General features: G+C 37.9%; 1 protein-coding gene across 1 annotated transcript in view; it reads right to left on the bottom strand.

Annotated features, from left to right (window-relative positions):
* GTF3C4 (general transcription factor IIIC subunit 4) overlaps positions 1–23,073 on the bottom strand; it is a 36,621-nt gene that overhangs the window by 11,376 nt on the left and 2,172 nt on the right. Inside the window, exon 2 of the mRNA XM_004375784.2 lies at positions 16,491–18,314. Coding sequence (XP_004375841.1) covers positions 16,491–18,314 — 1,824 coding nt within the window. The remainder of the gene's footprint in view (positions 1–16,490; positions 18,315–23,073) is intronic.

Here is a 23,073-nt window from a genome sequence, read left to right as displayed (position 1 = left end):
AATTTCCTTATCCATTCATCCCGATGGGCACTTCAGTTGTTTCCATGTATTTGCTACTGTTAATAGAGGAGCAATGAACATAGGTATGCATATGTTTGTCCGTGTTATTATTTTTAGGTCTCTAGGGTATATACCCAGGAGTGGGATTGCTGAATAATAGAGTAGTTCTATTTCTAGTTTAAGAAAGCGCCATATTGTTTTCCATAGTGGCTGTAGCATTTTACAGTCCCACCAGCAATGGATAAAGATTCCAATCTCCCCACATCTCATCAACATTTGTTGTTGTTGTTTTTAAATCAGTGTCATTTTGCCCAGGGTAGGATGGTATCTCATTGTACTTTTGATTTGCATCTCTCTGATGACTAATGATCGTGAACATCTTTTCATGTTTGCTGGCTGCTTGGATGTCCTCTTTGGGGAAGGTTTTATTCATGTCCTTTGACCATTTTGATTGGGCTGTCTTTTGTTGTTGAGGTGTGGCAGTTTTCTATAGATTTTAGAGATTAGCTCCTTAAAGGATAAGTCATTTCCAAAGATTGTTTTTTCCCACTCTATTGGTTGTCTCTTTACTCTTGCAATATAAAAGAGTCTTTTGATGAGCATAGGTTTCTAATTTTTGAGGTCCCATGTATCTATTTTGTCTTCTTCTAGTCTTGCATTTGTTGTAGTGTTTGTTATCATATTTTTACAAAAGATTAGGTCCTCTACTTTTCTACCTATTTTTTTTCCCCAGGAATTTTATGATTTTAGGTTTAACATTTAGGTCTTTGATTTAGAGTTTTGTGTGTAGTGTGAGGTATGGGTCCTGTTTCATTTTTCTGCTCTGCAGGTGGATATCCAGTTTTGCCAGTACCCCTTATTAAAGAAACTGTTTCTGCCCCACTGAATGGACTTTGACTCCTTGTTGAATATCAGTTGTCTATAGATGTTTGGGTTTAGTTCTGAGTTCTCAATTTTATTCCACTGGTCTATGTGTCTATCGTTGAACCAATACCAGATTGTTTTGATTACAGTGGCTGTATAGTATGTTTTGGTATCAGGGAGTGTAAGGCCTCCTCCTTTGTCCTTTTTCTTCAAATATTACTTTGGCTATTCAGGGTTTCTATCCTTTCCATATGAAGTTGGTCATTCGTTTTTCCAATTCAGTAAAGAATGCTGTTGGGATTTATATTGGGATTGCACTGTATCTGTAGATCGCTTTAAGTAATATTGACATTTTAACTATATTGTCTTCCATGAGCACGAGATGTCTTTCCATTTTTGTAGGTCTCTTTTAGTCTCTTGTAGTAGTTTTTTTTTTTTTTTTTAATTGTGATTTAAGTGAACATTTACAGAGCAAATTAGTTTCTCATTCAAAAAGTTACACACAAATTGTTTCGTGACATTGGTTGCAATCCCCACAATATGTCAGCACTGTCCCCCTTTCCACCCAGGGTTCTGTTTCTATTCGTCCAGTTTTTTTGTCATTTCCTGCCTTCTCAGTTTCGCTTTGGGGCAGGTGTTGCCCTTTTGGGTCTTGTATACTTCACTGATCTAAGAAGCACACTCCTCACGTTACCGTTTTATAGAAAAAAAAAAAAAAACAAAACAAACCATTGCCACTGAGTCAATACCAACTCACAGCGACTCTACAGGATGGAGCAGAGCTGCCCCATAGGGTTTCCAAGGTGTGGCTGGTGGATTCGAACTGCCGATCTTTTGATTAGCAGCAGCTTTTGGCTGAAAGGTGAACTTCGGGAGTGGCTTCAGTTCTGAGTTAGCAGGGTGTCCAGCACCCAGTCTTGGAGGTTCCTCCAGTCTCTATCAGACTGGTTAAGTCTGGTCTTTGTGAATTTGAATTGTGTTCTACATTTTTCTCCCATTCTGTCTGGGACCCTCTATTGTGATCCCTGTCAGAGCAGTTGGTGGTGGTAGCCAGGCACCATTTAGTTCTGGGCTCAGGATAGTGGATGCTGTGTTTCATGCGGTCCATTAGTCCTTGGATGAATATTTTCCTTATGTCTTTGGTTCTCCTCATTCTCCTTTGCTCTGGATGGGATGGGACAAATAGATCTTAGATGGCCGCTCACAAGCTTTTAAGACCCCAGACACTACTTACCAAAGTAAGATGTAGAACGTTTTCTTTATGAGCTATGCCAGTTGACCTAGATGTTCCCCAAGACCGTGGTCCCCAGCCCTCAGCGCCAGTAACTCCATCCCTCAAGGTGTTTGGATGTGTCTAGGAAGCTTCTATGACTGTGCCCCTCTGTGCTTTATCATATATATGAATATATATGCTGTACATGCAATATGTATGTACAAATATCCATAGCCTAAGCTATATATATATGTGGGTATACTCCTATATGTCCTTCTTCCCTTTTTCAGCAGACATATCTGCCTATATATCTGCCTGTTATTTTTACTGTTGTTATAGGATTGTATACGCTATAGTATTTACTATGGTTGCCTTTTTTTTTCCTCCCATGTATTCCTCTTTCTTTGCCTTGTTGAAGTTGTAAGGGCTTCCCCTATGCTGTGTATTGTCTTTCCCTTCACCAACGTTAACAGTTGTCTACTATCTATAGTTAATGATTTCCCTTCCCTCCCTTGTAACCATCAAAGATTGTTTCTTTCTGTGTGTAAACCTTTTCTTGAGTTTTTATAATAGTGGTCTCATACAACATTTGTTCTTTTGTGATTGGCTTATTTTACTCAGCGTAACACCCTCCAGATTCATGCATGTTGTGAGATGTTTTGCGGATTCATCATTGTTCTATATTGTTGCATAGTATTCCATTGTACATACCATAATTTGTTTATCCATTCATCTGTTGATGGGCACTTAGTTGTCTTCATCTTTTTGCTATTATGAATAATGCTGCAATCAACAGGGATGTGCATATGTCTATTCCTGTCATGGCTCTTCTCTTATTTCTCTAAAATATATTCCTAGGTGTGAGACTGCTGGTTTGTATGGTATTTCTATTTCTAGCTTTTCAAGGAAGTGCCATATCATTTTCCATAGTGGTTGCACCATTTTACATTCCCACTAGTAGTGTATGAGAGCTCCAATCTCCCCACAACCTCGTATTTATTGTTCTTCTAAATTTTTGATCAGTGCCATTCTTGCATGGATTAGACGGTACCTCATCGTGGTTTTGATTTGCATCTAATTGCTAATGATCGCGAGCATCTTTTCAAGTATTTGTTGGCCACCTCAAATGTCCTTTTTGGTGAAGTGTCTGTTCATGTCCTTTGTTTTGTGATTGGGTTGCTTGTCTTTTTATTGTTGAAGTTTTCTGTGTATTTTAGAGATTAAATCTTTATCAGATATGTCATTGCCAAAGATTTTGTCCCAGTCTGTAAGTTCTCTTTTTACTCTCTTGGAAAAGTCTTTCGATGAGCTGAAGTGTTTAATTTTTAGGAGGTCCCAGTTATCTAGTTCATCTTCTAGGGTCTGTGCATTTTTAGTTATGCTTGATATTCTATTTATGCCATAAATTAGGGCCCCTAGTGTTGTCCCTGTTTCTTTCATAAACTTTATAGTTTCAGGTTTTACATTTAGGTCTTTGATCCATTTTGAGTTAGTGTGTCTGGGGTGATGTATGGATCCTGCTTTATTTTCTAAAAATAGATATCCAGTTTTGCCAGCCCCATTTGTTGAAGAGACTTATCTCTTCCCCATTTAATGGACTTGGACCCTTTGTCAAAGATCAGGTGTCCATAGGTGGAGAGATTTACTTCTGGGTTCTAAATTCTGATCCATTGGTCTATATGTCTGTTGTTGTATCAATACCAGGCTGTTTTGACTACCATAGCTGTATAGCAGGTTCTGAGATCAGGTAGTGTGAGGCCTCCTACTTTGTTATTCTTTTTCAGTAATGTTTTACTTATGCGGGGGCTCTTTCTTTTCCATATAAAGTTGGTGATTAGTTTTCCCATCTTGTTAAAGAATGTTGGAATTTGGATTGGGATAGCATTATACGTATAGATTGCTTTGGATAGTATTGACATTTTCACAATTTTAAGTCTTCCTAAGCATGAGCATAGTATGTTGAAAGTCTCTCTTGGTTTCTTACAGTAGTATTTTGTAGTTTTCTTATGTCTTTTACCTCCCTACTTAGGTTTATTCCTAAGTATTTTATCTTTCGGGGGTGTCTTAGGCTGGGTTCTCTAAAGAAGCAAAGCCAGTAAAGTGTGTGTGTGTGTATACACACACACACACATACACAAATAAGCAGAGAGATTTAAATCAAGGAAATGGCTCATGTGGTTGTAGAAGCTAGAAAGCCCCAAGACCATGGGGTCAGGCTGGAGGTTTCTCTTGACTCACATAGCTGCAGAGGATGGCGAACCCAAGATCAGCAGGTCAGACAGCAGGCCTCTGGCTCACAGGCTGCAGAGGCCAATGAATCCCAAGATCAGCAGGTAAGATGGTAGTCCTCTGGGCTCACAGGCTGCGGAGGATGACAAGCCCAAAACTGGCAGATAAAACTGCTAGCTCAAGTCCCAAGAACTGGAGGTCTGATGAGGATCCAGAGTGAACAAAAGCCAGCGAGCTTTGCCAGAAATTATACATGTATTAGATGCAGGCCACGCTCCAAAGGAAACTCCCTTTCAACTGATTGGCTGTTCATAGCAGATTTTATCATGGGGATGATTACATCATTACATAGCTGTCAAACTACATTATAACTGCCAAACCACTGAGAATCATGGCCTAGTCAAGTTGACACACAACCGTAACCATCACAGGGGGCTACTGTAACTGGTACTGTTTTCCTGACTTCCCTTTCAGAGTTCTTTTTGTTAGTGTAGAGGAATCTGATTTTTGTATGTTGATCTTGTGCCCTGCCACTTTGCTAAAACCTTCTATTAGTTACAGTAGCTTTCTTGTGGATTCTCTAGGATTTTCTATATATAGGATCGCATCATCTGCAAATAGGGATAGTTTTACTTCTTCCTTACCTATTTGGATGCCCTTTATAGTCTTACCGCTCTAGTTAGGGCTTCCAGTACAATGTTGAATTAAGAGTGGTGTGACAAACACCATCCTGGGCTGGTTCTTGCTCTCACGGGGAACGCTTTCTGTTTCTCTCCATTAAGAATAATGTTGGCTGTTGGTTTTGTGTATATGCCCTTAATTATGTTGAGGAATTTTCCTTCTATTCCTATTTTGGTGAGAGTTTTCCTCAAGAATGTGTTGGACTTAATCAAATGCCTTTTCTGCATTGACTGAGATGATCATGTTATTCTTTTTCTGTTTTATTTATGTGGTGGATCTTGTTGATTGATTTTGTAATACTGAACCATCTTTGCATATGTGGTATGAATCCCACTTGGTCATGATTTAGTCTTTGATATACTGTTAGATTCTGTTGGCAAGAATTTTGTTGAGAATTTTTGCATCAATGTTCTTCAGGGATACTGGTCTATAATTTTTTTAGTGGTGTCTTTTCTTGGCTTTGGTTTCAGGGTTATGCTGGCTTCATAGAATGAATTCAGGAGTATACTTTCCTTTTGTATGTTTGAGAATAGTTTGAGTGGTACTGGTGTCAACTCTTCTCTGAATGTTTGGTAGAATTCTCTAGTGAAACTATCCAGGACAGGGCTTTTTTTTTTTTTTTTGGTGTTGGTGGATTTTTTTTATGACCTCTTCAATTTCTTCTTTTGTTATTGATCTGTTCAGATTTTCTATCTCAGTTTGTGTTAATTTAGGTAGGTAGTGGGTTTCTGGGAATTTGTCCATTTCCTCTGGTTTTGAATTTGTTGGAGTATAATTTTTCAGTGTTGTTATGATCCTTTTTATTTCAGATGGCTGTGTTGTGATGTTGCCCATCTCATTTCTTATTTGTAACTTCTTTTTCTCTTTTGTCAATTTGGCCAGTGGTTTGTCGATTTTACTGATCCTTTCAAAGTACCAGCTTCTAATCTTTTTGTATCAATTTTTTTTTGTATCTATTTTATTTATTTCTGCTCTAATCTTTAGCATTTCCTTTCTTCTGGTGGCTGTGGGCTTCTTTTGCTGTTGGTTTTCTATTTGTTTGAGTTGCAGGATTAAAGTATTGATTTTTGTCCTTTTTTGATGTGTTTTTATTGTTATAAATTGGCCTCTGAGCACTTCTTCTGCTGTATCCCAAAGGCTTTGTTATGTTGTATTTTCACTTGATTCTAAGAATTCTATTTCATTTTCAATTTCTTCTATTACCCAGTGGTTTTTAAGCATGGCATTGTTCAGTTTTCAAGTATCTGATTTTTTTTACTTGTTCTTCCTGTTATTGATTCCTAATTTTATAGTGTTCCGATCTGAGAAGATGCTTTGTATTATTTTGATATTTTTTAATTTATCAAGACTTGCTTTGTGGCCTAGGATATGGTCTATTCTAGAAAATGATCCACGTGTGCTCGAGAAGAATGTGTACTGTGCTGCTGTTTGGTGGAGTGCCACATATATGTCTATGAGGTCAAGTTGGTTGTGTTATTTAGATCTGTATTTTTGTTGAGTTTCTTTCTAGTTATTCTGTCCATTGTCAAAAGTGGTGCGTTAAAGTATCCTACTGTCTTATTCATCTAGTGCTGCTATAACAGAAATACCACAAGTAGATGGCTTTAATGAAGAAAGTTTATTCTCTCACAGTCCAGCAGGCTACAAGTCCAAATTCAGGGCATCAGCTCCAGGAGAAGGTTTTCTCTCTCTGTCGGATCTGGAGGAAGGTCTTTGTGATGCATCAGTCTTCCCTTGGTCTGGGAGTATCTCAGAGCAGGAACCTCAGGTCCAAAGGATGTACTCTGCTCCTGGCACTGCTTTCTTGGTGGTGTGAGGTTCCCATGTGTCTCTGCTTGCTTCTCTCTTTTATATCTCAAAAGAGATTGGCTTAAGACACTATCCAATCTTGTAGACCTCATCAATATATCTGCCACTAATCCATCTTATTACATCATAGTGATACAATTTACAACACACAAGGAAATCACATCAGATTACAAAATGGTACCAAATCATACAATACTGGAAATCATGACCCAGCCAAGCTGACAGATATTTTAGGGGACACAATTCAATCCATGACACCTACTATTATATTAGAACTATTTCTCTTTTCATTTGTTAGGATTTGTGTTGTGTATTTTGGAGCTCTGTCATTGTGTGCATAGACATTTATTATGGTTATGACCTCTTGGTGGATTTGATCCTTAATCATTATATAATGCCCTTCCTTGCTTCTTAAGATGGAGTTTGATTTTAAGTCTATTTTATCAGAGATTAATCTTGCCACTCCTGCTCTTCTTTAGTTACTGTTTGCTTGATATATATTTTTTCCCATTCTTTGATTTTTAACCTCTTTATGTCTTTGTGTCTAAGGCATGTCTCTTACAAGCAACATATTAATAGATCTTGCTTTTTTTAATCCATTCTACCACTGTGTCTCTTGACTGGTATATTTATACAGTTTACAATTAGCGTGATTAATAATAGATATGAATTTACTGCTGTCATTTTGTTATGCTTTTTTGGTGGTGTTGACTGTTTGTTCCACTTAATTTTCTGTGCTGAGTTCTTTTCATTTGTGGATTATCTTCATTTTGTTTTTGTCAATTTTGAGTTTTCTAAGTCTTTTTTACTTTCTTCATTTTGGTGGGTAGGTTTGTTAATTTTCTTCGTGGTGAGGTTCACCTTTATCATCTTGTTTAAAACAGTCTGTTATTTTTAGATATTGCCCTGATTTCCTCTCCATATGGAACTTCTATAACTACAGCATTCATCACCCCTTTTTGTTTTGAAATTGTCAGTTTCAGATTGACATCTCTGGTTCCGTTTTTGGTTCTGTAACTTAATTTTGAGATTTCTCTATCTGGGTTGGCATCTTAGTGATGCTGTCATGTGCCTCGCTGTCGTTGGTTCTCTATCCAAAGGACACCCTTTAATATTTCTTGTAAGGATGGTCTGGTTTTTACAATTCCCTTAATTTCTGTTTTTTTTGAGAATGTCCTAATTTTGTCACTATATCTGACAGACAATTTTTCTGGGAATATGATTCTTGGTTGGCAATTCTTTTCTTTCAGGGTTTTGTGTCATCCCATTGCCTTCTTGCCTGCATGGTCTTTGCTCAGTCTTACTGGAGTCTCTCTGTAGGTGATAGTTTGTTTTTCAAGAACTGCCCTCAGAATTCTTTCTTTATATTTGGACTTGGAAAGTTTGATTACGATATGTCTTGGTGACTTTCTTTTGGGGGTCTATCCTGCAGGGGGTTCGTTGAGCCTCTTAGATGGAAATCTTCTCATCTTTCAGGATTGGGGAAGTTTTCTTCCATTAACAAATCAAAAATTCTGAGTGTGTGTGTTTTTTCCTTCTCCTGTTCTGGGATTCCCATCAGGCATAAATTATTCCTCTTCATAGTGTTCCACATAATTCTTAGGCTTTCTTCATTTTCTTTTTTGGACTGTTCTCAAACTGGTATCAAGGGATCTGTTCCCTATTTTGCTCTTTCACCTATTGTTTCAATTCTACTTTTATGTCCTTCCTTGAGTTATCTATTTGTGATATTTTATTGTGAATCTTCTGGATTTCTAATTGTTTTTGTATGATTTGTAATTGTCTACTTGTCATTTTGTTCTTAGACTGTTTTCCTGAATTCTTCTAGAGTTTTGTCTGTGTTTTCTCTGATCTCTTTAAGAACCCTATGGATAAGCCTTTTGAATTCCTTATCAGGCAGTTCCGTTACCTTTTCTTCCTCAGAAAATTTTCTGCTCCTTTATTTTGGTCATTTGGCTGAGCCATCTTGTCTTGTTTCTGTATCTGATTTAATATTATCTGCTGTCTCCAAGGTATGATTTTGTTTTATTAGTGAGTGGGTTGGGTGTGATTTGGTAACTGCTAATCTGGCAGCACAGGAGGATTCGTTTCCTGCTTCAACTTGGATGGGGCGACAGTGGGCAGGGCGAGCCCTCATTGCTATTCACTGTACATGAGATGGCTGAGGGTATACTGGGTGGGCACTATCTGGCAATACGGGAATGCTCAGAGTCGCTCACAAGATGGGTGAGCAACGAAGGAGCAAAGCAAGTGACTGCGGGTGCCACAGGCACTCTCTCTGGTGGGAGAGGGGAGGAGTGGGTGGCTGGCGGGGGAGAAAAAAGGAGGGGGTTTACTTTATTGCTCTGTGCTCCAGGTACCACCAATGGAGTCGCCCTGTTTCTGGGTTCTGTCTCCTTCCCTGCTCTGTGTATGTCAGGATCCCTGAAGCTCTCATCCTCCCTGTACTTTTCTTCCTGAGCTCCAGTTCATGTTCTGCTCACCTTGCTTCACTCAGGGTATGTCAACACATCTTCTCTGTCTCCTACTGGGAGTTCCAGGATGTTGTCTTCCTATGGTCCTAACCCAGGGTTGCTGAAGGCTTTGTCTCAAAATGGCCCCGCTATGCTGGGCTGTCTGGCAGGGCATCTCTACTCTGTAACTCTCCCTGTTCGCTGCTGTTGTTCAGTTTCTTTTTCCAGCTGGCGTTTGATCTAATTCTGTATCTTTTCATGTGATGCTCAGGGTTCCAGGGCTGGCATCTGTATCTGTTTCAGCTTGTTTCTCGGGTCCTTGCTGTAGAGTGGGAGCACAGTGTATCTGACTAGACAGCTATCTTGAGTATCTCTTTCTGTAGTAGTGTTTCATGATTTTCATTGTGTAAGTCTTTTATGACCCTGGTTAGGTTAATTCCTAGCTATTTTATCGATTTGGGGACTGCAGTAAATGGTATTGTTTACTTGATTTCTTTTTCAGAGTAGTTTTTGTTAGTGTAGAGAACTCAACTGACTTTTGTGTGTTGATCTCATACAATGCAACGATACTAAAATTATATTAGTTCCAGGAGTTTTCTTGTGGAATCTTTAGGGTTTCCTATATACAGGATCATGTCATCTGCAAATACAGTTTTACTTCTTCCTTTCCGATTTGGATACCTTTTATTTCTCTAGCTAGAACTTCCAGTACAAGGTTGAATAAGAGTGGTGACAACGGGCATCCTTGTCTTGTTCCAATTCTCAAAGGGAAGGCTCTCAGCCTCACTGTTGAGTATAATGTTGGCTGTTCGTTTTGCACAAATGCTTTTAATTGCATTGAGGAATTTCCTTTCTATTCCTATTTTGCTGAGAGTTATCAGGAAAAGCTATTGAATTTTATTGAATGCCTTTTCTACATTGATATCATGTGGTTCTTTTCCTTCATTTTATTAATGTGTGGGTTACATTAATTTTTTAATGTTAAACCACCCTTGTGATCCTGGTATGAATTCCACTTGATTATGGTGTATGTTTATGATATTTTGATATATTGCTGTCTGTTGGTTAGAATTTTGTTGAAAATTTTCTCATCTATGTTCATAGAGGATACTGGTCTATAATTTTCTTTTTTTGTGATGTCTTTGCCTAGTTTAGGTATCAGGGTTGTGCTAGTTTCATAGACTTTGGTAGTGTTCCTTTCTCTTCTATGTTTTTGAAGAGATTGAGTAGGCGTGGTGTCAACTCTTCTCTGAATGTCTGGTAGAATTCTCTAGTGTAGCCATCTGGTCCTGGGCTTTTTTTTTTTGGTACTGGCAGTTTTTTGATGACATCTTTGATCTCTCTTTATGTCTGTTTAAATTTTCTACCTCTGTTTGTGTTTGTTTGGATTGGTAGTGTTTCTAGGAATTCGTCCATTTCATCTAGGTTTTCAAATTTGTTGGAGTATAACTTTTCATAGTAATCAGTTATGATCTTCTTTATCTCTGTTGGATTGGCTGTAATGTCAATTTCATTTCTTAATTTGGTTATTTGCTTCTTCCCAGTTTTTTTCCCCCTCAATCTAATCAGTGGTTTGTCTATTTTATTGATCCTTTCAAAGAACCAACTTCTGGTTAATTCTTTAAATGGTTTTTCTATTTTCAACTTCATGTATTTCTGCCCTGATCTTTATTCTTTCTTTGTTTCTGGTAGGTTATGGCTTCTTTTGCTCTTCCTTTTCTATTTGTTCAGTTTAAGTTAATTATTTTGGATCTTTCTTCTTTTTTAATGTAGGCATTTACTGCTATACATTTCCCTCTGAGTACTGCTTCTGCTGTGTCCCAAAAGTTTTGATATAGCTTGTGTTTTCATTTTAATTCTAGGAACTTTCAATTTCACTTTTGATTTCTTCTGTGACCAGTAGTTTTTTAGTAGTATATTACTTAGTTTCTATGTATTTTTTTTCCTTATTTATCTTTTTGATTTCTAGTTTCATACTGTTATGGTCAGAGAAGATTTCTGTATGATTTCAATCTTTTTTTAATCTGTTGAGACTTGTGTCTCAGCATATGGTCTATTATGGAAAATGATCCATGTGCGCTGGAGAATGTGTATTGTTCTGATGCTGAGTGGAGTGTCCTATATACATGTCAGGTCCAACTGGCTTATGGTTTTATTCAAGTTCTCAATGTCCTTAGTGATTTTCTTTTTAGACGTTCTGTCTATAATTTAAAGTGGCATCTATAATTGGAAGTGGTATTTTGGAGTTGTCTATATCTCTGTTCATAATAGTATTTATCTCATGTATTTTGGTACATTGCTGTTAGGTGCATATATATTTATAATTGCTATGTCTTGTCAAATTGACTCCTTTATTATGTAACGTCCTTCTTTATCTCTTGTGCTAGATTTTGATATAGTTTATCAGATATCAGTATGGCAACTCCTGCTCATTTACTGGTTGCATGGAATATTTTTCTCAATCCTTTCATTGTCAGTCCATCTGTGTCCTTTATGTCTAAGGTGTGCTTCTTGTAGACAGCAAAAGAATGGATTTTTTTTTTTATCCATTCTGCCACTCTCTGACTTTTGCATGGGGCATTTAGACCATCTATATTTAAGGTTATTACTGAAAATCAATTTTCTACCTCACTCATTTTACTATTTGTTTTTTGAGTGTTTTGTATCTTCGTTTTTTTATTATGATTTTTCTGTTTTTGTTTGTATTTGGGTGCTTTCTTGTGATGAGCCTTTTTGTTATCTTTTCTTCAGAACGTTTCTTCTTGGTGATTTCTTAGTGGTTAACACGTTACATTACACAACTTATAACATTTAACATATGAACAACAGTTAACATATAAACTTAACATAATAAATCTACTCTTGTTATGCTCCTCCCTCTCCCATTCCTGTTGGTGCATCTCTACTGACATCAGTATACAACCTATATTTGATAAATTTACTTTGTACTTATTTCTAAATGCTCTTGCTTTTCCATCTGGAGTACTCCCTTGAGTAATGCTTTAATAGCTGGTCTGGCAGTGGCAAATTCCCAGAGCTTCTGTTTGGGAATGTCTTAATTTCCCCCTCATTTCTGAACGACAACTTTGCTGGGTTAAAGAATTCTTAGTTGCAATTGTTTTAGTTCAGTATTTTATATATGTCACTCCACTGTCTTCTGGCCTTTAGAGTTACTGGGGATAAATCTACACTGATTCTTATTAAAGTCCCTTGGTATGTTACATTGTGTTTCTTTCTTGCTGCTTTTAAATTTTTCTTCTTGTCTTTGGTTTTCAAGAATTTTACTAGGATATAGCACAGAGTTGATCTTTTTGTGTCTCTTCTGATTGGTAGCTTCCTACATTTGTGGCTTGGCTCTCTGTTCAGGTTTGGGAAATTTTGATTAGTTCTTAAAAAATTGTTTCTGTGCCTTTATTGTTATCATGGTGCTTTGGGACACCAATAATTGTTACATTTCCTAGTTTAATCCCACATTTCCTTTTGGGCTTGTCTGCCTTTTTTTTTTTTTTGTTCTTTTGTCTTGTTTCTCGAGACTTAGTAAGTTCAGTTATTTCATCTTCTAGTTTACTTATTCTATCCTCTGCCTCTTTGACTCTATTGTTGAGTGTTTCTCTTGCTTTTCCTACTTCAGATGTTTTATTATTCAGTTTCAGTAGTCTTTTTTTCCTTTGTTAATCTCTCATTTTGTTCCTCTGTTTCCTGATTGCTGCTAGTTTGTTTTCTGTGTGCTTTTTGCTTTCTTTAAACATATTTAGCACCACAGTCCAAAAATTATTAATTCTTTGTATTATTCTGGCCTCCACAGGAGAGATTTCCTTTTCTGTGTTTTGCTTTTGATAGTTCCTTCTTCTCTTGTCATTTTGTGTGTTTTACTATCTTTTGTTGAACTTGGGTCATTTTGTTAACTTTTTTTTTTTTTGCTTTGACTTTCGTATTCTGTTTACTGGGGGAAATTTTTCTGATTGGATGCCCTGATGGCACAGTTGCCAAGTGCCCGGCTGCCACCCAAGAGGTCGGGGCCTGCTCCCACCAGCCACTCCGCTGGAGAAAGATGTGGCAGACCACCTCTGCAGAGACTCACAGCCCCGGGAACCCCACAGGGCAGCTCTCCTCAGCCCCACAGATTCACTATGAGTCAGAATGACTCAACAGCAGTGGGCTTGGCATCTTCTCCTGAGAGAAAAATTAAGTAGAGCTTCCTCAGATTAACTCCTTTTCTGTGTTCCCTGGTTGAGGTGTTACCCAGCCCTATCTCAACATGGCTGTGATGAGTGAGAGCGCCCGATGTTAGCAGGTAGGATTTCCCTGCTTCTGTGTCGACCCTGTTCCTCCTCTCCCCTGCTTCCGGACTCACCCCGACTCTCCAATAACTCAGCTGCTGTCTGGAGTTCTGAGATCTCAGTCTGTTTTTATTCATTGTTCAGTGAGTTAATTGCTGGGGGAGTAAATGGGAACATCCTCTCACTTCGCCATCTTGCTCCGCCTCCTATATTCTCTTAGTAACAGATAATATCCTTAAAAATTTTGAATCCATTTATGTTTAACTCCTTGTAGAGGAATCCTCTACATCAGCCATTCACTAAAATTAATTCACTTAAGTTGCAAATGGTGTCTTAATATTTCAAAAGTTGGTGAACCCTGCATATAATTTACAAATTTAAATCTCATTAACTTTTAGCCTAATTTAAGAATCCTAATCCTCTTTATAGTCCCTTACAGTAGAGACACCCCCCCCACCGACCCCTCTTTTCTACGCAGACAATAAATCCATATAGTGGTATAATGACAAAACCTGCCCAAAATTCCTCCAGGACTGACCCACCCAAATTCTACATAAAGGAGGATTGCTTCTAGTTGCTGTAAACAACTTTCTTGATCATGCAATCCCAACTTTGTTAGTTTAACTCATGCATTCTCAACGGGGGTGATACCACTTCCAAGGGGACAAAAAAATGGCTCTTGGGGAGTGAAAAAAATCTTACTCTTTTTCTGTATAAAGTACAGATACACATAAACAGGTACACAGTATTATCTGTGGTATTAACATTTTATCAGTGGGACGATTAGGGAAAAACGTCCAAAAAGGCTTTCCTGGAGAAGGGGAAGGCAATAAAGAAAAAAGGTTAGGAATGCTGGTCTAACTATGTAACATGCCAAGCTGAGGATCTCAGAAATAATTTATCACTAAATCAGCTTCCTAGGTTAAAAGTTTTTATGTATATAGTTGGATTTTTAAACCATATCACACACTGTCTTCAAGGAAAACTCAGTTGTTACTAAAAACAAAAAACTTAGCAGTTATAGATGGGCAAGGGTATAATCTTCTCTTCTTAAAACTTGATCTGTTGGAACCTCATGCTAAGTGTACCTTCCCCGAACCTCATGAGGCATCCTGACAATTATACTAAACTGTTACCAACTACCTTCCGCTACGTATTTCCTAAAATATTTTTCTAACACCTCATTAACCCTTATGATACCCCTGGCTAGGTTGTATAAAACAGTGATAACCAGGAGACTCTTGCAGACAATTTAGAACACAATGAAATGATGTTTAAAAGTTGACTTTTAAGGAAAAGGAGGCATTTAAATGAACAGTACATCTTAACTACTCCTAAGATTATTGTGACTAGATCACATGAACAACAATTTTACAAGTGTATACACACGTACACGCACACTCCAACAAGAAAATGCAACAAATGCTTCATGAATGATTTAACATTAGGGATAAAGATAACTAAGTTTACTGTCTTCAATTAATACTTTGAATATTTTAGCACATAGTACTTTCCTTAGAATACAATTTCTTCAAGATTTAGCAGTTGTTAGCTGAAAAAAGGTTTCATCGTCCATAAGTTTAGATAATACTGGCTGAACAAAGTTAAACAGTTTCTTTTCTGTAGGAAATCTCAAAACCCGTAGCATGATAACAGACACTCAGGACCTTTAAGAGAAGTACAGAGTATGCACTAATTCCTCATATAGGCAACCCTACTGTTCTTTCTGAGTTCTGTGGAATACCTTTTGGATAACACTATAAGATTATTCTAATACCAAAATAAAAATTGTATCTACTTTTTATAAAAACAAGATATGAGTAATAAGTTGTTTATATATCCTTCCTGACTACATCAGAAGACCTACCCAAATCCTTTCAAATGGAAAACAAAACCCGAAATAGAAACTTTTGCAAACAGAAAGGGAAAGGAACAAAGGGTACTACACTTCCACTACCATGACTGCCCCATCATGCACTACCTTGCTACAATGCCCATGGAAGCAGCAGTCAAGAAATCAAACAACATATTGCATTGGGCAAATCTGCTGCAAAGGACATCTTGGAAGTGTTAAAAAGCAAAGATGTCACTCTGAGGACTAAGGTGCACCTGACCCAAGGCAGGGTATTTTCAGTTGCCTCACATGCACGCAAAAGCTGGATAATAAATAAGAAGACTGAAGAAGAATTGACGCCTTTGAATTATGGTGTTGGTGAAGAATACTGAATATACCATGGACTGCCAGGACGAAAAAAAATCTGTCCTGGAATAAGTACAGCTAGAATGTTGCTCAGAAGCAAGGATGGCAAGACTTTGCCTCACATACTTTGGACATGTTATCAGGAAAGACCAATCCCTGGAGAAAGACATCATGCTTGGTAAAACAGTGGGTCAGCGAAAGAGAGCAGGACCCTCAACGAGATGGAATGACACACTGGCTGCAACAATGCGCTCAGGCATAACAATTGTGAGGATGGTGCAGGACTGGCCAGTGTTTCATTCTGTGGTGCACAGAGTCACTGTGAGTCAGAACCAACTTGACAGCGCCTAACAACAACTCAAGACCTTTCAAATGGAAAAAACTCAAAAAAGAAACTTTTGCAAACAGGAAGGGAAAGGAGCACAAGGTATCACACTTCCACTGCCATCACTACCCCATCATGTACTACCTTGCTAAATGCAGCTGCTTCAAGCTCATCTACAGCCTGGAAATCTCACCCTGCAAAACCCTGCCTATCAATCAAGGCCACAGTGTGGGGAAGAATTAAAACATTCTTTGTGTGATATGAATGTGTCCTCTGCATTAATCCATGTCTCCTATTTACTCTCCTGTATCTCATGCCAATCGACTACCTAAAAAATGTCAAAGCAAAAATTGAGCTTTAGGAATTCAATTTAGGTCATTTTTTTCATGAAGAAAGCAGACTTTCCCAGTTTGTGTTTTTGTTAATAAACACCTACCCGTGCTGTTCTGTCATCGTATTCTTCATCAGACATTAAGAAGTTACAGAGTCCTCTTGTAGGGATGCTCGTGTTCTCTGTGATCCAGGTGTGCAGGTAAACTTCTCCTAAGACTCGCTTCATGTGTTCCCTAGTCAAGTGCATTTCCACAGCTTCAATCTTCCCTTGGATTTCAAGGAGTTTTTCTTCCATTGGCTCATGGCCTCCAACATCGCCAGACTGGGTGAGTGAGTCATCAGTAGGCTCCTCTGTATCACCTTCTTTGCTCCTCTCCTGAAGGCTCTGTTTATTCACCTGTTTAGAAGTGCCTTCTTCTTGCTGTTCATCCTCAGCATTGCCCATCCCAGGTGAGTCAAGTAGTAATATTTTTGAGTCCTCATTGGAGGGTTTCCACAAGGCTTCTGAAGGAATTTTCTGCATTGACTGATACAAGATCCTCAGGAGGAAAAGTTTAAATCGCCAAAAGTAGGTGGCCCCACTGCTTTCAATCTTTTTTTCTAAAGCTTCATGTAAAAATTGAGGGATATGTTTATCTTTTAAAATCTTCCAGCGTACTAGGTCTATTAAATCTACCTGCTTAAAGAGATTTTGAACTGAAGATTCCAGGAGCTGAGCAGCTGCCTCTTCAAAGGTTTTGAGAGTAACAAACTGGACCTGGTAGTTTTTGTTAACAGGATGGAGGCCATTGACCATGCCCTCGGTTGTAATAACAGCCAGATACGCACCGCAGGGACTCACTGCTATCCCGTGAGTCCTCACTGAGCCAAACACATCTGAGAGCTTAATCAACTGGTGTTCAAACTTTAATGCAACATCTGTGAAAATGGGAATCAATTGCCTCACCTTCCCATCACTGGAACAAGTATATACAGTTCCATTCTGTTTGTCCGCAGTCATGGAGACAATTGGCAGTGAGTGTAGGCCTGTGACATGGGAATTGTGAACGTTCAGACCTGCTTTGGAGATCAGAAGAAGACACCAAAACACGTAAGATCCTCTTGCAGCCACCACTAAGCTGCAACTACACTTCTGGTAAGGATGGTAAAGTGGTACACATTTAATGCTGTGCACAGGCAACTGGTCCATTTCTTTCCACAAGACAACAGGCTGCCTTAAAGTGAAGTAACCTTTAACTGCTTTGAGATTGACTGGAAGGATTTTTACAGGTCCAAAAGCACTCCCCACAATAAGGCCGTTCATTTTCCGATTATTGTGCTCATATTCCCACCAAAACAAAACACTAGGAGAGTTGATTCCTGACTCAATTGTGTTGCATGAAGAGATGGATTCCTTTCCTACAAATGGTAGCTGGAATTGCCATACAGCAATGTTACCATTTTCAAAGAGAACTGCCAGGAGCACGCTACCAACATCACGGCATTCGTTGTTATGCTTGACCTGCTGTGTGGTACAGATGCCCGACCACTCCATTCTGACTGGTGTCTGCATGCTATGTCTCCTCTGAAACTCTGCAAAGTCCCCAAGATTTCCTTCTGGGGCTTCATTTTTAGAGCGCCTGTAACTGGTCTCATAAAGTCGTTCTCCATAGATTTCAGTAAGATCGACTAGCTGTACCCACTGTAGTCTGCTGAGGTTAGCCTGGATGGTCAGGCGGTTGTCCATAGTCAGTGCTGCCAACAGGCACCTGCCATTAGCATCACAACCCATGGGGGACCAGCTGGTGTATTTGAATCCTCTCATTGGTGGCAAAGCCTTGCCTTCAGGATTGAACACCCTATCCAACATGAAAGTTTGACTGACTGTGGGGTCTTTAGAGGTGGCAAATTTCTCCTTACACTCAGCAACTTCTTTTTTTGAGCCAACCTGAAAATAAGAAATATAAAAAGTATCAGATAAATATTTCAATCTAAGAGAAATACACATATTACTTAGGCTACATTAACAGATTCACAATACAGAGTAACTTTATATTAGTTCTGTCAATTTTGGTATGACATGCATTTAAAAGACCAAGTACATGTCTAAAGACTAAATGACCATTTACTAGAAAAAATAGTGATATTTTTTTTTAAGGGTCAGAATAAATTTGTCATTATTCATAGCCTGGTTTCCATATTCTCAGAATTGACATAAGCAATAGAGATGTACTTGATTCTTAAAGAGTCAACAGAGCACTTAACTTACTTAGGTGTTAAAAATTTATCAAAGTATATGATACAATTAGGTATTTGAATTTTTTCATTATCTCTGCAATACCAATACCAGTTTACTATTCTGAAATGTCATTCGTAAACTATGATGAGAGCCAACTCTGTCTAGTGTTTCTATAGAGTAACTTCTGCTCCAATCACACTACTCTATATGCTACTCCAAATCTGCTTTCCCTGGCTCCCTTGCCTAGAACGTTCTTTCCTCGTATCTAAATCCTATCTGTAGTAACTCTATGAGGTCTCCTGAGATCATTCTGGTTTTTCATCATTTCTCTCTCCTTCAAGTTCACAACATATGATTTTAAAGGGACATATAAACATAGATACAGAGGGAGAGAAAAGTGACCAAAAAAAGGGGTCCAGAACCCTAAAAGAGTCAGGAAGGCTAAAGCCAAAAAAGAGCAGAGGTCAACCAAAAGATGTCTTCGTTATGTTGGAAGCAGATAGAACAAGGAGGGACTTGACCCACTCTCTTTAGAGAAACAGATAACACAAAAAGAAAGCAGAATCTTTTGCTCCCTTTTCACTGTCAATCTCCTTTGTCAAAGAGGTTGATCTTCCAACTGGAAAGGGTAAAACAAACATGATTAAAAGGGAATTCAAGCATAAAATATATACGAATATATAAGAGTCATTCTAAATTAGTTTAATCCTCAAATCCAAAGGAATTACACTCGAAGACACAGAAAAAAGTTGGAAGATGTTGAACTCAGAACCACCAACTACATTATTTGATAAAGCTTGGACAATTAGGATGTGTCAGAAAACCAGAGAGCAACAAACAATTTTAAAATATGCCAAACATAGATAAGTAAAAATTACAGAACATTCAGCCTAACAGGGAATAAAATTTCTGAATATATTAACAAATTAATGGTTTAGATATCAGTGATTATTAGAAACTGGCATAAGATAACTAGAGTAATTTAATCTTATTCTTTTTCTACTAAAATTGCTACATGATAATAAATAAGCATAGAAAATGAAAGACAGATATAAAGTTGTCCACCCAATGAATCAGATGACTAACTTTTCCTAAAGTGTGTTTTACAGACCACTACACCCTAAATATCCCTTGAAAGAGTTCTGTGGTCAAATAAGTTTTGAAAATGCCAATACATTATATATTATTTCCCCTTAAGCAGTCACCATTCACATTAGCACATTAAGTGCCTTGGCCAGGGAACTACTGTAAAGACACTTATTTCACCAGAGTTATCCAAACTTTTTTTTTACAACAGAACTTTTTAGGGGGAGTATCTCTTTTTATTATCCTACAGAATACTCTGGAAATGGTGTTTTAGACAGCATATGTTGATTTTAGAAAGGCATTTAAGGTAGTCTCTTAGACATACTACGGACAAGTTGGAGAAATATAAACTTCAAATCCTAATTAAATAGAGGTATAACTGGCTAGACTGGTAATAAAATAATGCTAATCAAAGCCTAGAGCTTTGTATGGGGAGATAAAATTTGAAATATGACATAATGAAGCACAGAATAATGATTAAAAATCTGTGCTATGATGCCAGACTACCTGGGTTCAAATCCTGGCTCTGTTACTTACATACTAGCTCTGTGACTGTAAACAAATTGCTTAAATCTTCTGGCCTTAATTTCCTCATTTATAAAAAGAGAATACTACCACTTATAGAGTTAGGAAGATTAAATAAGTCACTACATGCAAAGGATACATTAATAAATGCTCAATAAATGCTAGGTATGATTATTAACACTCTCTAAAGATTAGGTAAATGTTAGTGAAACATTAAAAAAGTATGTAAAATACAGGATAGACATAAAATTGTTCACCAAATCCTTCAGTACTGTAAACAAGGCAGCAATCTTTAGAACAGGCAAGTATCTCTGCAGTAATACAAAAGTACTTTTAGTGTTTATTACTACAAACAAAAAGTACTGTAGGAACCAGAGGTAAACTTACAGAATTTGTAACCCAGCAGCAGCACAGAAGAAAATAAAGGAAGTTCAAGCAACTCTTTGCACCACTCATTGTAGGAAGAATTCTTGGTAGAATGGAGAGCAGCACAGATGCTGACTGCTAGGTAAAATCCTTACTGCTTTGTGGTAGTAATTTCTAATCCATTAGTTTGAATTAGGCTACTGAAGCTCCCCCACTCCCCGCCACAACTCTCCATATCACAAAATTAGTTAACAAATTAAAACAAGCACTCAGATGCCCAAGGAGAACACCGCTTAAAGCCCAGTTCCCAGAGTACTGCCCTGGCCATTCATTTAATTATACACTATCCCATTTCTAGTCCACTACTAGTACTAATAGTTAGGCCCTTTGTAAGCACCTGACAGATGAAAATTCATTTGAAGCTATTAAACACTAAGCTTCTTGAGGGCAGGGAACAGGATTTCAAAAATAGGCAGTATTTATTTAATTTTACTGTAGTAAAAGTAAGAAGGTAACTTTTTTAAGGCTCTTAATGGATATACAACAAAATAAGTTACATATAAATTATTAGAATGTGGAATTGTACACAACTAGATGATTCACCAAACAGTAGTCCAATGGGAAGAAAAATTGAGACTTATTCTTAAATCACTATGTTATTGTGTTTCACATTTATATCATTCACCTCTATATCACATGGAGTCCTGGTGGCAAAGTGGTTAACAGCTTGGCTGCTAACCAAAAACGTCGGCAGTTCGAATCCACCAGCTGCTCCATGGAAACCCTTTGGGGCAGTTCTACTCTGTCCTACAGCGTTGCTATGAGTTGGAATCGACTTGACGGCAATGGGTTTTTTTTTTTTTAATATCACATGCCGTCGATGCTCAGGACAGTAGTTTGCTTATATTTGAACTATTATGTAATTGAGGATTTTCCTAAGAGAAATGCAAATCTAACAGAATAGAGCAAAAGCTTCAAAGGGGTTAAGCACCTAGCCCTCTAGCAGTGTCACACACTAAAATTACGATCTAGATTGCAGATTGTCCATCTTCCTGGGTTAGAGCAAAAGCAAGCTGGACAGCCCTAAGTAGCTTTGGATTATCAATGGATAGAGCCATCAGAGAGTACTGATACAGATTTCTTTACGGTCCTACCATTACACCACAGTTTCAACCCACAGAGGCCTCTTTTAGAATTCTAGGGACAATTCAGCATTCATTCATTAGGCAGTCCTAGTCTAATAAGACTGGCAGTTCATTAATGGTTTGTTGTGATGCGCATACCAAAAAACAGTACAGAATGGGAAGATGCCGCTAATTAATTTCACGTATGTTTTTTATTATTGTTAAAGAGATGTATAAGAATTGCTTATCACTAGTAACACAATTGTAGAACCAATGACAGAGTCAAATTTTTATCAGAATGGTAAAAATATCCACAGGCTGGAGATTAATCCAATCCAAACTCTTATTCCTTCATACCTATAAGACTGCATTATTTTTATTTTTAACTTGAACATTTATAGTGTGCCAAGAGCTGTGCTAGGTGATTATATATGCATATAGTTTAAATCCAATCTTCCAAAAAGCCCTAACAAGATAAGTTTTATGATCCCCCTTTTATATACAGGCCTATCTTGCTATCTTGTGCCAAAACCCAAGCTCTTAACCCCTATTTTATCCTTACCCCAACAATCATCATCTTGCTTGTAGTCCAACCAGATCCATATTCTGAACCATACCAGGTCACTCTATGCTCATGAAACTATTAACAGCACCTTAGGGAGTTCTAGATTAAAGCCAAATTCCTCAGACTGACCTTCAAAGTTCCCAATTGGCTCACCTTACTTCTCTGACTCTCTAGAAAATCTTCTTGAGCTCATCCGTTGAACTGTCAATACTTACACAAACAGTAAATCACGCTCATGACTTAAATATGTACGCACATGAGATGAACACCTCATTCCTGCCACCCAGATTGCCCTTTCCTCCGTTCCTTTTACAAGCCAAATACTGTACTACATTCTTTTAAGAACTGCTGCAGATTCAATACTGGATAACCTTCCCTGATAAAAGTCCCTCCTCTCACTATTTCTTCCTTTCTCTGAAGTTTCTTTGCTAAAGTACTCAATCTCTACCATATTCACATATACACTTAATGTTTTCTCTAGCTGATGTGCATATGAACATTCTTAGAAACAAGAAGTTCCTTTTCCACACCTTTTTAAACCCCTTTCTTCTGTCTCTCTCCTTGTGGCATAGCATTGCCAGCACAGGTTCACCTGACTTGTTTATACTTAAACCAATTGGTTCATATCCTCTCCAAGATCTTACAGGGCTTGGTCATACAACTCTACCAATGATCTTAAATCAAGTTGTGTGGATTCCTTGCACCCTAACTAAAACCAGCTGTCATGGAGTCAGTTCCAACTCATGGTGATCCCATGTGTATCAGAGTAGAACTGTGTTCCGCAGGGTTTTCAATGGCTGAT

Source organism: Trichechus manatus, unplaced genomic scaffold, assembly GCF_000243295.1.
Source record: "Trichechus manatus latirostris isolate Lorelei unplaced genomic scaffold, TriManLat1.0 scaffold00038, whole genome shotgun sequence".
NCBI lineage: Eukaryota > Metazoa > Chordata > Mammalia > Sirenia > Trichechidae > Trichechus > Trichechus manatus.
The sequence above is the reverse complement of the archived record's forward strand: the minus strand, read 5'-3'. Positions and strand labels throughout refer to the sequence as shown.